Source organism: Mizuhopecten yessoensis, unplaced genomic scaffold (genome assembly GCF_002113885.1).
Source record: "Mizuhopecten yessoensis strain PY_sf001 unplaced genomic scaffold, ASM211388v2 scaffold7269, whole genome shotgun sequence".
Taxonomy (NCBI): domain Eukaryota; kingdom Metazoa; phylum Mollusca; class Bivalvia; order Pectinida; family Pectinidae; genus Mizuhopecten; species Mizuhopecten yessoensis.
The window spans coordinates 57,209-72,862 of NW_018406963.1; the positions used below are offsets into that span (position 1 = coordinate 57,209).

A 15,654-nucleotide genomic window follows, 5' to 3' on the forward strand; every position below is an offset into this window, starting at 1 on the left:
GGCAACGATAGTTATAGTGGTGTAATGGTGATTTTGAGGCTATGAATTTTACAAATTTAATACAATAAATCACCATATAAAGGAATTTGGTCATAATAATATCAGTTTGAACGCAACTATTAAAACGAAATCTTCACAACTATGAGTTTTCTTCTTTTAATTTGTTCTATTTGGCAATTAAACGTTAGACATTTTTAATGATGTCTTATATAGTTGTAAACTTATTGTGGGCTCAAACGACTTACATTTTTTTTTAACGTGCGCTTTTCTTTAATTCCGTTAGTGGTATTCTCAAAATCAACGCATTTTATTAGAAATGTACGGTGACATAAAAGTTATATCAGTTTCAACATATTCATTGTTTAATAATTTGAACGAGGGATTATAGGTACAATATATATTGTAGCTTATCATAGCTTTCTCCCGTCTTATATTTACAATTTTACACGATAACAATGATATGATGCCTAACAATGCAACTTATCTTTATCTATATCTGTATGTTAACATTTATATATATATACATAAGTAGTGATGTACACAGAAATATATACAAACACAAACCATAGGCGTAAACCACAAATGATAAAAAGAACGTGCTAGATTTGATAAAGTGATGCACATGCTTAAAAACACAGGGACCTGAGAGTTTGTTACAGCTATATATGGACCTAAACTAAGATGTTCAGAGTAATTTTACTCGTTTTAGGGGTTTATATCAACTTTCGGTATACGTGCAACACCTTTTGCTGATATTTCTATCTCTAAAACGTGTAAAATTAATCTGAACATCTTAGGTTAGGTCCAAATATAGATGTAACATATTATCAGGTCCCTGTGCTTATAAAACGTTGAAGTTGAGGTCTACTGGAATATCTCAATTACCAAACAAAAGTAGCTATAAACTTTGTTTTGTAGCTACGACATTACATTTTTTGAAACAAAACATACATTTTGTTGGTAAAACGTTGACACTGAATGAAAAGGTGAAAGGTCATCTTCGAAATTTCTGCACAGAACGTAAGTGGGCGTAACCCCTGGAATTTCTATTATGGTGAAAGGCATTCTCGCATATGGATGTAAAAAAAAATGGACTTTTAAAAAGAGTTCCTATGTTAGGTCATATTGATTGGAACTACGCGTACGTATACACTTATGTCTCCGCTTAGAATGTAGAACGTTCAACTTTCGTCCTCCAACACTGAGGTAGATGGTGGGATGGATGATTGTACATTTGGGGTAAAATAGTTTTAAACATTTTAGGAAGACAGCGATCGTTCCACCTGGTTCCCAGCACGAAGTGTAGAATGCATAAAAGTAGGAATTTGCCCGAGTGGACTAAAATCATTATTATTTTAAGAACGTACCCAAATTTGTTCTGCAGTGGTAGGCGAAATATCGTTTAGATAATCTGGAGTTAACATGTGCATTTCGTATAAACGTTGGAGTTTTCCACGTCTTGGTCGATTCGAAAAAGTTTCTAGATCTGTTTCAAAATGTGAGTGTTCGTTACAAAGGGTATATAAATGGTGTCCCGTTAGTATATCGGCAGCTTCTCACTGAGCCTTCTCTTTAGTGTGTGTTTAGTTCTAGATTTCTAGACTTATGATGATCTGTAAAATTCAAGATTTTCCCATTAAATTCCAACTCAAAATCTTCCCCAATGTCGACAGAATTTTAAATAAATATCACTTTCGTTTTCAAAATTTGTCCTAGTAAACAGCATTGTCGGATACCCAAAGTCGACTGCGCTAATTTGATACCGATAATTGTAGCGCGATCGACCTTGGGTAATCGACGATGGGGAAAACTGTTACCAACCAAATTTTTGACACAATTTTTATAGAAACTAAAAATCTCTATTAAAGATGATGCACTATTAAACACGAATATAACGATTTAATAAAGAAGAAATCCTATGCGAAATGACGAGCAGCTGATTGAAAAACTTCGGCAGTATCATTGATATGTATTTTAAACAAGCACGGCCCAAAAATTGAACCCTGAGGAACTCCTGCTTCGTGAAAACCTTATTGAGAATAATAACATTTTAAAGGAAACCTTCTGGTGCCCCGGTAATATTTTGTTGTTTTACCTGGCATATTTCCGTACATTTTTTATTTTAATGTCAAACTTTTATTCCAAACGCAATCGAAAGCATTGGAAATGTCACAGAATACTTTATACATATATCAGATACATGTCTTTTCTTCAAGGGCAATATAGATGTCGTGGTTTTCAATGAACTGGTATACAGTAGAAGGAGCATGCATACTGAATTTTCCTTACCATAATTATGCAAGTGTTTGGAAATCATTCGTTTAAAAAGTAATAGATATTTAAGTAAATAAATAATCAGACTGTGTGTATGTAGTAGAGAAAATGACCTATATTAAGGAGAATAGCGTCATCGTTTTTCAACATAATGGCACGAATTTCGCTAATCTTTTTAACTCTTTTGCATGATTGTTTTTGTCACTTTTGGAAAGAGATGAATTAGTACATACTACATACTAGCCACGTTATCGTGGTTCTGTTATCGAATTGATGCACGCGTTGATAAACAGATAACTCACGGACAAACAATTGAAAGTTAACAATAAGTTATATAAGGAAGATAGGCATATATAACACTTGTATTTACACATGCATTTTGGCAAAAGTTGCTTTAAACTTCCTGTTTTTAGTATATTAGACAGGGAATATTTGGTTTGGTTTGGTTTGATTTATTAAGTTATTTAAGGAAGTGTCGTGCGTAGTACATGCGTGTGTGTTAGAGGCGGTCTGTTGCGATAGCGCAAATCTGATGCCGGATTTAGAGTGCTACCTCACTGAAAGAAACGCATCACAGTGATTAATCCGGTCACAATATAGACTGACAACTGTAAACCAGTCGTTGCGCTTACCCTAGGTGCTGAAATGCGAACCGAAATACTCGGTAGTGAAGCGGACGTAAAAATGTTAAAACAAATTTAACAAACAAAGGTAGATTTCTAGTGAAACTTGGACAAGATAATAATATTGATCATGTATAGGCAATACATCGACATTGCTCAGGGTTTAAATTATCGTTTGCCTCTAGCCCTTTTTATTTAAATTTTACAAGGTGTTGTTTTCATTTCAGAAATGAATATCAAAGATAACGCTAGTCATCCCGAAAAATAAGTCTCCATTGCAGTTTCGTGGTAGCGACACAGGCATCTTTAACGCATATATAACCCTCGAAAAGTGTGTTATTTTAAAGAAACAAAATGTGCACTGTTGATTTTTGTCGCCCACTTAACTCAGTTTTGCTACATTGTTTTATTACAATTTAAATCAAAATATCTACTGTTACAATAACAATTTATATTTTCATGAGTTGAGAGGAAGACAAAAATTGTTAACAATTGTAAGCTTTCCAAAATAAAAAAAAATAGGCCCGGTTTTACAATTCAAGAATTTCGTATTATCACAAATACTTTCCCTACGACGACATTCGAAGAAAAAATCTCAATTAAAATGTGAAACTTATTCGAACTTATTCGAAGTTGATAAAAATGAAGGTGAATGCCTCCTTAACCAAATTAACTTCCGGTAAAGTATAATCATCAAAGGTTCTCGAACCACGTTTGGTTCCGTCTAGAAGGAGCTCGCCGACAAGCACATTATTACTTAGGTTACAGCAGAATGAACTTGTGACTGTCATCGTAAAACAGCCGATGACTCTGTCGACTTCCTTTATGTGATATGTTAACACCGGACAAATGAGCAAATTCATCCCTCCCTTCGACGACACCGTTCAACTAGATGATATGTCGGTTGATTTTTCAGATACCGCCCCAATCGTCGATGAAGATGGCAATCGACGACAGAGTGCGGATAGTGAAGTTCCCAACCATGTTGTGGTGGAATCGCGAAGAGAAGATTCCATTTCCAATGCTACAGCGTATGGATCAGTCTCGATCCTTCTGTGCATCAACCTCCTCAACTATATGGACAGATATACAGTAGCAGGTGATTGAAATACTATATGATATTATGATATGTGTATGTTTGGGAGGGGAGGGGGGGGGGGGGGGGGGNTAGCTGAAAAAAGAGTGATATTTCAAATCTGAGTTCATAAATGATTAAAATATCAAAGCTTTACACAGAAGAAATCGTTTTTTAAGTTTATTTCACAATTTTTTTCAATGTTAAATATTGTACATAGGACTCTAACAATAAGGGTCACCTGATGGTGTCGGGTAGTTTCGCCCTATATCCTGTTCGCCCAGAATCGTTTCGCACTAAGGTATTTCGCCCTAGGAGGCACGAAAGTCTAGTGGTAGAACGCCGGGCTGGTGACCAAAGGGTTGAGAGTTCGTGTCACGGCATGGCACTGTGTGGTATCTTTGAGCAAGATACTTTACTCTGTTTGTTCCAGTCTACTCAGCTGTAAATGAGTACGTGGTTGGGCAGCACTGGCTGTATGCTCCCCAAGGAGTTGAGTAAGATATTGGTTGGTTGCGAAGGCCCTATAACCACCGATAATAATTTATGAACCATTTTGAGACGACCTACGAACTAGGTTGTGATAAAGCAGTATATGAGAACCTTAAAATTATTATTATTAAAAATATTTTTAGTGTGAAACGCTTTAGTCCTGTTTAGTTGTGTATGGCTAAGACAGTCTAATCTGAGGCATTTCTAGGTCTCCCTTAGTCTTTTTTTTGTCATTAGACTCGTTAAATTTGTACGTGGTTGACTAGATCTGCACATACATTAAAATATAGCTACACCTGCAAATGGCTGCATGAAATTCTTCCGACCACGCAATCGTGCGTGATACATTAAAATAATATTTTTTTAATCATTTAAAACATTTCAACAGATACCTGTCACTTAAAAATATACATTTATATTGGGGCGAAACAACCTTAGGCGAACTGGATTAAGGGCGAAACGACGCAGATCCTACCTGATGGTCTGATACTAAAGAAATCTGGTTCTTGGAACTGTTAGCCAAACTGACCAGTCAAACTGACCAGTCGAAATTCAACGTTACTGTAATATCATGTTTAATATAATGTTGGGTAAGTGGAATTGGCACATGGATTAGTAAAATTTAATTCTACTGGCCGACTGACTAGTAATTTCGGTACCTGAGAATAAGATGCGTATGACAGTACTTTTTTATAAAAGGCAAAATACTGAAGAATCATAAAGCACACAATTAGCAACACATGTACACAAGACACAAAAATAAAATAAAGCGTGTAGTTAGGACATTTAGGAAATTCCTTGTCTAATTACATTGATTTAGGACTAAACAATTAATTTATTCAACTTGTCTTGGGACTACCAAGCAAATTTTGTTATATGTAGTTTCTAACCCTGGCTTATGCAAATTTCAGACTGCTAGCTGTTACTTGTACTGAATGGGTCACACATTGATATGTTTTGATCTTGAAAATTTGCTGATCAGACTAATGTAAAAAATAGTTATAACACAGAAAAAAACCTTGCTAATATTTCTTGTTTCTTAACTGTATTAATTTATTTTTCTCCATCTATTCAATTTACAAAAAACTGAAATGGAGTTATCTCATCTGACATTTAACTGAATGAAAATAGAAAAATGTTCCTTAAATAATTTTTGATATTAACTGATAAAATACATTAGCATGATATGTGCAAACAGGTACACATGTAAATACCTGATATACCTGTATGATAACACAACAAACAGAAATCAAGGGTACACATACAATCCTGCAAGCCCGATGCCCAGGGCTAATACAGTTGATGTTGTGTAGGGGCTAGTGAGAGTTTACTATGAAAATATAGGTTGGGCTATGAGTTCAATTTTTCCAAAAAGAAATTAAACACCCGTCCCCTGAAAATGTTTAAATTTGTTCTCTAGAAGTGACCAACACTGATCAGAAGAAATAAGCCGTTTTAACGATATTCAATATGATAACAAGATGTTTATATATGTACCATAGCAGGTAGGGGTGTCACGTTTATGCCTGAAGTGTATTGGGATATATTGCAATACAGTAGGAATACATTGTAATATGTATCCCAATATATATTGTCATAGGAAAAGGCTAGGGTGCTCAATTAAAAAAGAAACTGTTGTCAGAATGTTATCAAGCTATATCATATTGATCACACAGATTTAAGGTTTTCGTTTAGCCAAGCATCGATCCTGAACTTGCAATTGGCTTCCATTTTTGCATATCTGTTAGCATTGTTAGAAACACTTAGAAAATACATAGAAAAATGCTTTTAGAAGTATTCTGATACAGCGATATTTCATTTCTGTATTGCGATTTTTCTGATATATTGTGACAACCCTAACCACAGGTACTAGCCTCGTCTGTCAATACCTAAGTTCATTGTGTATTGAAACACCAGGCTTGTGCATGTAGAACAACACTATGGAGAAAAGACAGTTTCTATCAAATATCGTCAGTTTTTAATAAGTTTCAGGACTTTGCTTCATTTTACTGTGATATTGTAGAACACTGTTCTCGGATGCAATTGGGAACTTGAAACTGTTCAAATGTTAATACCGTAACACATCCTCAATACTCCAGGGGTATGGGATTATATGTACAGGATCGTAACTCTTGGCTAGTGAAGATGTTCGTAACATTGCATAAATGATTTGAGATTTATGAGGCAAATTCTGAACTGAAGTCCTCATCCAATGTCAATTTACTCAGAGAAACATAGCAAAATGTCTTGAAAAATGTGCTTCTGCATGTCAATTAAAGGTTAAAAAAAAAGAGGAAACCACTGAAATAAATCAGGTCTATCCCTAAAGGTTAGTTTCACTCTGGAAAACCTAAAAGAGGATTTATTGACTAGATTGATACCTACTAGTAATATGAATATATTTTTAAGATACCATAACTTAAATGTTTTAGTTGCAGTCTTATTTTATCCTTTTTTTTTCGCATTTAAAATACTGTAGACAACATTGTGCTAACTTATGATTGTGCTAACTTATGATTGTGCTTACTTATGATTGTGCTAACTTGTGATCATGCTTACTTATGATTGTGCTAACTTGTGATCGTGCTAACTTATGATTGAGCTTACTTGCACTAATTGCTGTTTCTGTATATTTTTTGTTACATAAATTGTGGGTGCACCAATTCATCAATGCACTGATCTACAGTATTTTATTTTAAAAGCAATGTTAAGTTTTGATAATTTGCAAAAAGTATTTGTTCCTTTAAATACAGTATATTTACAATATAAACAATAATGTGACTGATGACTTTTTCTTTCCTTCTACAGGTGTGCTTAAAGACATCCAAGACTTTTACGGTTTAGAGAACTCGGAGGACGGACTTATACAGACAGTTTTTGTATTAACGTATATGGTATTTTCCCCTATATTTGGGTTTCTGGGTGACAGATATACAAGAAAGTATATCATGGCAGGAGGAATATTTTTTTGGGCGACCGTAACTTTTGCTGGATCAATGATTCCTAAGGAGGTGAGTGAACGTTGTTTTCTTGATATTGATCAGTTCCACTACTTATAAATTATTGACCTATGATGAGGTGAATATGTGATTATATGGACCTGAGAAATTGGTATATTGACCGAGACAACGTTGAGGTCATTATCACTGTTTCAGGTCCATATAACCACATAACCACGGAAAGAAAAGTCCTTAATTGTTATGTTATTGGATGCTAAACAATGTTTAAATCATTAAAAAAGGTAGCTTGTATGAAAATTGTCAGGAGGAAAATATATAACATTTGGCAGAGAGTATTTTGTGATGTTAAAATTAAATGATATATTATGAACAATATCAAAGACACTTTTTCAACTGGTGAATTTGCTAAACTATTCCTACTTTCTAGGATAAACAGATAAAAATAAGCCATTTAAAAGTGTTACTTTTCCCTCGAGGGTGTACATACACACATTTTAATTCTGAGCACGCATAATCTCCCCTATGGAAATTTCAAAAGTTGGCAAGTATGATTGTATCTTACATCAAGTGTAATTAAGGTTCCTTGGACCACTGCCAAAAACTAAAACTATGCTTTATTGTAGTGGAACAGAACACGGATCTTTAATATTAAAACATTGGTGATAATTTTATACAGAAGAACAGATTAAATGGTTTTTATGGAATGCAATTATTTATATACAGAATCGAAAAAACTCCAAAACAGATTTGATTTGTAAAGTTTAGTGAATTGTCATTATGCATGTGTCATGTTCAAAATTGGCCAATTATAGGCATTCATTGATTAATGTTTTAATAAACTTCAAAATTTTCATTTGATCGAGATCAAATCTATATATGGCAAGTTGGCAACTGAAGTATTTTCTGATTAATTCTTAGTTGTAAATATGACTTAATTTCCTGAATCTGAATTGCCTTATAACATTTGAAAGACTTTTCAAACTAATTATATGCAGGAAATATATATATTTTTTTATCTCTTCATCAATTTGGAGCTCCTTTCAAACTTTACATGTATTATGAATGATCATGACTGAACATACATTGAATAAACACATTCTAGTCTATTTACCACAGAATATAGAATATCTTCAATGATTTCATTTTGGTGATAAATGCATAGATATTAAACTGTATTTCTGTTAATATAATCACTGCAGCAAGCTAACATTGCAGCTATATATATATATATAATTATCAAATGTTGAGATCAAATTCTTGCAAATTGCATAATTCTCCCCACATCTGTACATGTGTATGCAAGATACATGTGTCCCATTTTAACTCATTCACCCCTGAAGACACATTTGAAATCTTCCTATTCATAGGTTGGAATAGTCCAATATGAAATTTCAGGGGTGAATGAGTTAAAGACCACATGGGATAACTCTATATCACAGAGCTATCGATGCACCTAGAGCTGGTAACCACCAGTCTGGGAATGACAAATTTCCAAATCTTTGCTAGTGAGTGCAAAAAAAACCCCAGATGTGTATTTCAAAATGTTTATTACCACTACTGCGAATGACATTCTGAAATTATGCGACATCATTTCGATGTGATATGTACATGTGACGTCATAAAATTGACGTTTTTAGTCAGCAGAAGAATATCGACCAACAAAACACTGTCGACATCTGGCTTTGCCTCACGGAAATGAAAAAATATGAGACAAACTTTGCTGCTAAACTTTTCCAAACACTTGAATTTTAAAGTGTACCTTCAGCATGTGCAACGTTCCTTCCTTTTTCTGCTTTTCTTAAATATGTTCTTAATCAACCTGTACATTATCTAGAAAGTCTTCCATATTTATTGACGCATTCAGAAAACCTTTGTCGATTTACTCAATTCTCAACTTAAAGGAATTTCTCATTTCTATCTATTTTCAGCATTTTTTTGCCTTCGCAATAATGCGAGCGCTGGTTGGCGTAGGAGAGGCGAGTTACTCCACCATCGCCCCAACTATTATAGCAGATCTGTTTACGGGGGAGAAGAGATCGAGAATGCTCATGATATTTTACTTCGCCATTCCAGTCGGAAGGTTTGTAATATAAACATACATGATATTGTGTATTTTATTCATGTCAGGGCTTGTTAAAAAAAATCAATATTTACTATGAAAATTTAATTTAGGCTAGTAAAAAACCTGCGTGCTAGCTGGTATTATAATATGAAATTGTACGCCTCTGATGTAGAACGTTATTTAATTCAAACAGGTGACCTTATCTTCCACTATTTCAAATTATCAAAGCTATTGATGATCAGATATGTTAGCAATGGGGCAAAACTTGACTGTAAATGGTCCGTGACTTTTGGGTAAAGACTTATTATATTGAACGAGGTTAAATATGGTAGAACTGGGCTAAAATAATCGCCTGTCACCATGGTTAAAATACTTTATATCTGGAAATTGTCGTCGAGCTTAATTTCTGCCACTACAGCGGTAAAATACAATATTGCCAAATATTAAATTTACCCTTCACATTTAGTTACTATGTATATTGTATTATTTACAAATGTTTCATGTAATGACAATTTAGCTCTCATTGTGAAGGGCGAAAAAAAAAAATCGAACTGCGGCGAAAATTTCATTGTTAATAGTATCCAGCTATAGAGTTGCAAGTCCTGTGGGTGAATCTTTCCTTTCACATCATATTTAAATATACTCTGCCCACAGAGGATGTTATTGAAAGTTCCTGTAGTAAAGGGTCTCATGTTTCTTTGGAGTAAAAGATTTAAAGATTTAGTTTTAGTTGGAGGTTGGGAGTGTGATAGAATTAGTAAGAGAGCCTGTCTGGAGTTTGGAGGTCCGAGGTTCAAACCTGGTCTGTTTGTTGTCACATTCCTTTAAAGTTACAGTAATTTAGAATTCTGTTCCTGCAAATTTTGGTATAGAAATCACGATTGAAGGAATAAATATTTGAATATTCAATAATTCTGTCGAACGAATGACCAAACTTAACATATTTACATGTATGTATCTTGGGAAGGCGGAATCTCTCGCACTGAAATTGGGTCTCGTGCCCCACTATATACAGAGTTATGGCCCTTTGTTTAATTTAAATACTGAAGTTTGTCCACAGCTACGTTGACCAAACTTGCTATATTTATGCATCTTGGAAAGTAGAAGTGTTGCATTCTAAAATTGGGTCTCGTGACCCACTTTATAAAGAGATATGGCCCTTTGTTATTTTTTTATACCGAAGTTTGTCTACTGGCTAATAAGGGGAGAGATATGTTTTTGTTCACAAAAACAAATTCTAGTTATAATAAGTTTTGTGATTTCGGTACTTACAGCAAAAGACTATGATATGTAGTAAAAAATGTTTTTACCATAATTTATTTTTAGAAAGCCCTAAATGACTCAAATTGTCAATGGGCTTTAAAACAATACTTAGATAACAATAAAAAAAGAACATGTAAGGTTATTTAATGATAGCATGCTTAATTATTCATCTTAAAAAACTCCAAAAGAACAAGGATTCTTTTGTGCTTAGATCTTGAAATATCAAAGTAATACATAGAAATGTGTCTCGATTAATTAAAACGTGAGACGATGTGATTTCTACGTATTCATGTTACATTGCATGTGTATATGTTTATACACCATTATTTGTAAGTACAGCATAACCTTGTTATACTGCCACCATTTTTCCAGAGACAATTTTAGGGAATTCTTAACAAGAAGTGAAAAAATGGACCTTGAAATATTTCGGCGGAAAGTGAGGTGGCAAATTAAACGAGGGGCATTATATCAAGGTTTTACTGTATGCTTTTGTATATGTAAGGAGTGATCTCAATATGTGATTGTAGACTATTTCTGTATGCTTACTCGTGTTTTATTTCAGTGGTATGGGTTACATTGTGGGATCTAACGTTGCTAAAGCTTTAGGGGCCTGGCAGTGGGCCTTAAGGGTAAGTATCAGCTTTCTCCGTCAGTCACCATCTGGCCCCACTCGTATACAACACCTCAAGTCTAAGAAGGGGCTGCGGAGGCCAAGTGTTTAAGGCGTCTTGACATTCTGCTACCACTAGCCCTCCACCACTGGGTCGCGGGTTCGAGGCCTACCTGGGACAGTCGCCAGGTACTGGCAATAGGTCCGTGGTTTTTCTCCGGGAACTCTGGCTTTCCTCCACCACAAAACCTGGCACATCCTTAAATGACCATAGCTGTTAATGGGACGTAAAACACAGACAAACCAAACCAAACAGATCAAATCAAGTCTAAGATTTTCCATAGACTAAATATTGCATGGGATTTTCCTTAAGTTGGAGACGTTTTATGCAAGTGATCCCAGGTATCTCAAACATAACTGAATGGAACAGTATAATTTTAAGATTACCAGCCCAGCTTTCAGTAACAGGCCACTGAATTAATGTTAAAGATGACTTTGGCTTATTATTATTCTCCTGATATTTTTCATGTTCCTCCTGATGATGAATAAATCATCTAGTATGTAGTTAAGGTAAAGAGTACCATAAAATGAAAATATGCAATTACCCGGTACTATTTGCAAGATGATAATATGTTTATTTAAAGTCTTGTTTTACAATTACAGATTTTCAAAATTTGAGAATTTAGAAACAAAAATAACAATGAAAAGAAAAGCATAATGTATATTATGTACCAGGGGTCCATCTCATGATCTTTTTCATTCCTACATTTTACCAATGTTGATATCCATTATCCAGGAATTTTAATTGCACAGAATCAAAATGAAAGATGAATGCCTTTTATAAACTTGACGTTTTGATAACAATTATGAAACAAGTTTTCACAAATTATATTAAACACTCTTGTTGGTCCATATGTAAGTGTGTGTGGGTCTTATAATTATTGTGGGAGGAAACCGGTGTACCTGGAGAAAACCTGGGTGGTTGAGCAGGTGACCACATAACTTTTCATGTCCGACAGCGATAAGGAAATCAAATCCCGGTCACCTTGGTAAAAGGCAAGGGCATCCATTATACACTACCTCACCTGACGACACAAGGGAAGTAACTCTAAGCCAGAAAAAAACTCCCATAGGTTACTCTGTCTTTCTGTGCAATGGCGAATATTTTCAAGCAAAAATAAAACGGATCCAAAGAAGGGCTCTTCTTTGGCTTTATTCGTACCTTTAAATCATGAGTTCCTAAACATTGTTCATCAAATCCTCAAATAATAAATAAAAAAATCACAACCTCTAGATTTGTTGTGTAAGATTGGTAGTATTTGGTACCGGCCATTATGCTAAGTTGGAATAATCAATATATGGGAACAGATTGAGTGTTTGTAATAAACTTACATTAACACAACACTATCTGACTGTTTTAAAAAAAAAAAGGAGATTTCAAAGGGGAAAAAAATCTATTTTCAAAGAATAATCAACCCTTGATTAATGAAATGATTTCTTTATTAACATGTTCCCGTATATGAATGATATAATTTGACTGTTGATGTTTGAACATAGAATTCTTTCCCCTGATAAGATTGAAGATGTTAAGTTATTATTCGTGTTTCCAGGTGACGCCAGTGCTGGGTTTGGTGTGTGTAGTACTGATTCTAGTCGTACTTAAGGAGCCCAAGCGTGGGATGTCTGAAGGGGGAGTAACTCTCCAAAACACAAGCTACTTCACTGACCTCAAAGAGGTCGTTAAGATGTAAGCCACAAATCAAGTATGGTTAAATATTCTTCGTATAAGCCTGAGCGAAATTCATCCGTTTTTGCAATAAACAAGTTCAATCTGAGATGTCGGATACACACAGTTATACTGTATACTGGAAATGCTCACTGCTGTTTAATTTTTGCCTTTATAGTCCTATGTTATGAGGGCAAAATTATCATTACAGCCATTAGTAGTAAGTGAATTACATGTAATAAATATAATAATCAAATGTGAAGGGCAAAATTGAAATTAGACGAAAACAGGTTTTTACGGCTTAGAGGGGAAAGTTTCTTGGTCTAATATATAATGTATGTAGACAAAATATTACCTAGGACAGAATGGTGATGTCACAATACAAAACAATTACAAATAACATTTGGAAAAAGATGCAAGCATTACTGATATCCTTGCAGAGTCTTCATGCTCATAGCTTTTTAAGGGAACAAGGTACGTATGTGGAAATTTGGTCATTTTCACATTTAAAATGTTTAAAAATGTTTTCTTTATTAGTGTCTTGGTTTTCATTTTCACTGATTTATGATATTGTTTTCTCCACAGCAAGAGTTTTGTTCTTTCCACCATAGGATTTACCTGTGTGGCTTTCACTACTGGCGCCCTGGCACTGTGGGCTCCCCTCTTTATGTACGACTCCATCATGGCACAAGGCAAAGAGGCAACTCAGGCAGGGTAGGTACAGGATGGGGTGGGGAAGTACACGACTGGGTGGGGACGTACAGGACAGGGTGGGGAGGTAACGGGGGGGGTGGGGAAGTACACGACAGGGTGGGGAAGTACACGACTGGGTGGGGACATACAGGACAGGAAGGGGAGGTAAACGGAGGGGGTGGGGAAGTACACGACAGGGTGGGGAAGTACATGACTTGGTGGGGACATACAAGACAGGAAGGGGAGGTAAACGGTGGGGTGGGGAAGTACACAACAGGGTGGAGAAGTACACGACTGGGTGGGGACATACAGGACAGGAAGGGGAAGTAAACGGTGGGGTGGGGAAGTACACAACAGGGTGGGGACATACAGGACAGGAAGGGGAGGTAAACGGTGGGGTGGGGAAGTACACGACAGGGGGGGGAGGTACATGACTGGGTGGGGACATACAAGACAGGAAGGGGAGGTAAACGGTGGGGTGGGGAAGTACACAACAGGGTGGAGAAGTACACGACTGGGTGGGGACATACAGGACAGGAAGGGGAGGTAAACGGAGGGGGTGGGGAAGTACACGACAGGGTGGGGAAGTACATGACTGGGTGGGGACATACAGGACAGGAAGGGGAAGTAAACGGTGGGGTGGGGAAGTACACGACAGGGGGGGGAGGTACATGACTGGGTGGGGACATACAAGACAGGAAGGGGAGGTAAACGGTGGGGTGGGGAAGTACACAACAGGGTGGAGAAGTACACGACTGGGTGGGGACATACAGGACAGGAAGGGGAGGTAAACGGAGGGGGTGGGGAAGTACACGACAGGGTGGGGAAGTACACGACTGGGTGGGGACATACAGAACAGGAAGGGGAGGTAAACGGTGGGGTGGGGAAGTACACGACAGGGTGCACGGGGAAGTACATGACTGGGTGGGGACATACAGGACAGGAAGAGGAAGTAAACGGAGGGGGTGGGGAAGTACACGACTGGGTGGGGACGTACAGGACAGGGGGGGGAGGTAAATGGTGGGGTGGGGAAGTACACGACAGGGTGGGGAGGTACATGACTGGGTGGGGACATACAGGACAGGAAGAGGAAGTAAACGGAGGGGGTGGGGAAGTACACGACTGGGTGGGGACATACAGGACAGGAAGGGGAAGTAAACGGTGGGGTGGGGAAGTACACAACAGGGTGGGGACATACAGGACAGGAAGGGGAGGTAAACGGTGGGGTGGGAAAGTACACGACAGGGTGGGGAAGTACACGACTGGGTGGGGACATACAGAACAGGAAGGGGAGGTAAACGGTGGGGTGGGGAAGTACACGACTTGGTGGGGACATACAGGACAGGAAGGGGAGGTAAACGGTGGGGTGGGAAAGTACATGATGGGGTGGGGAGGTACAGGACAGGGTGGGGAAGTTCACGTCTGGGTGGGGACTGGGGAGTTATAGATGCATTTGTGAGTCATATCATATCTTGAGTGTCGATGCATCATGGGATTCACGGATAGTATCGTACTACTTAAAAACAGTTGTGTATGAGTTACCGCCCTTTTAGAGTGCTTATTAATCAATCACTCAAAATTCATTTCAGCATGCATTTCTTCTTGTTTTATCAACGAAAAAGAGATATTGTTTCAAAAATAAAAACGATCCTCTATACAACTTCTGATATAGATCACTTAAAAAACAAATTAGTTCAGCATGGAGTACAAACAGCTAAGATTTGTTTCATATCAAGGAAAATTATGGCATCAGGTTTTTACAGAAAGTTGTGACAAGTATCGTGATACGTAACCTATCGTCATTACCCATTTATCGTGATATGTATGGTATTGTCACAATCCTTCCAATTCACAGTACTAATGTGGAGGTACATGA

At 36.7% G+C, this 15,654-nt stretch overlaps 1 protein-coding gene across 3 annotated transcripts in view; it reads left to right on the forward strand.

Annotated features, from left to right (window-relative positions):
- LOC110453311 (protein spinster homolog 1-like) overlaps positions 1 to 15,654 on the forward strand; it is a 31,581-nt gene that overhangs the window by 1,576 nt on the left and 14,351 nt on the right. For all 3 annotated transcript variants that reach the window (XM_021502201.1, XM_021502204.1, XM_021502203.1), the window contains exons 2-7: positions 3,814 to 3,996; positions 7,273 to 7,475; positions 9,353 to 9,504; positions 11,312 to 11,378; positions 12,970 to 13,106; positions 13,671 to 13,799. In XM_021502201.1, coding sequence (XP_021357876.1) covers positions 3,814 to 3,996; positions 7,273 to 7,475; positions 9,353 to 9,504; positions 11,312 to 11,378; positions 12,970 to 13,106; positions 13,671 to 13,799 — 871 coding nt within the window. The remainder of the gene's footprint in view (positions 1 to 3,813; positions 3,997 to 7,272; positions 7,476 to 9,352; positions 9,505 to 11,311; positions 11,379 to 12,969; positions 13,107 to 13,670; positions 13,800 to 15,654) is intronic.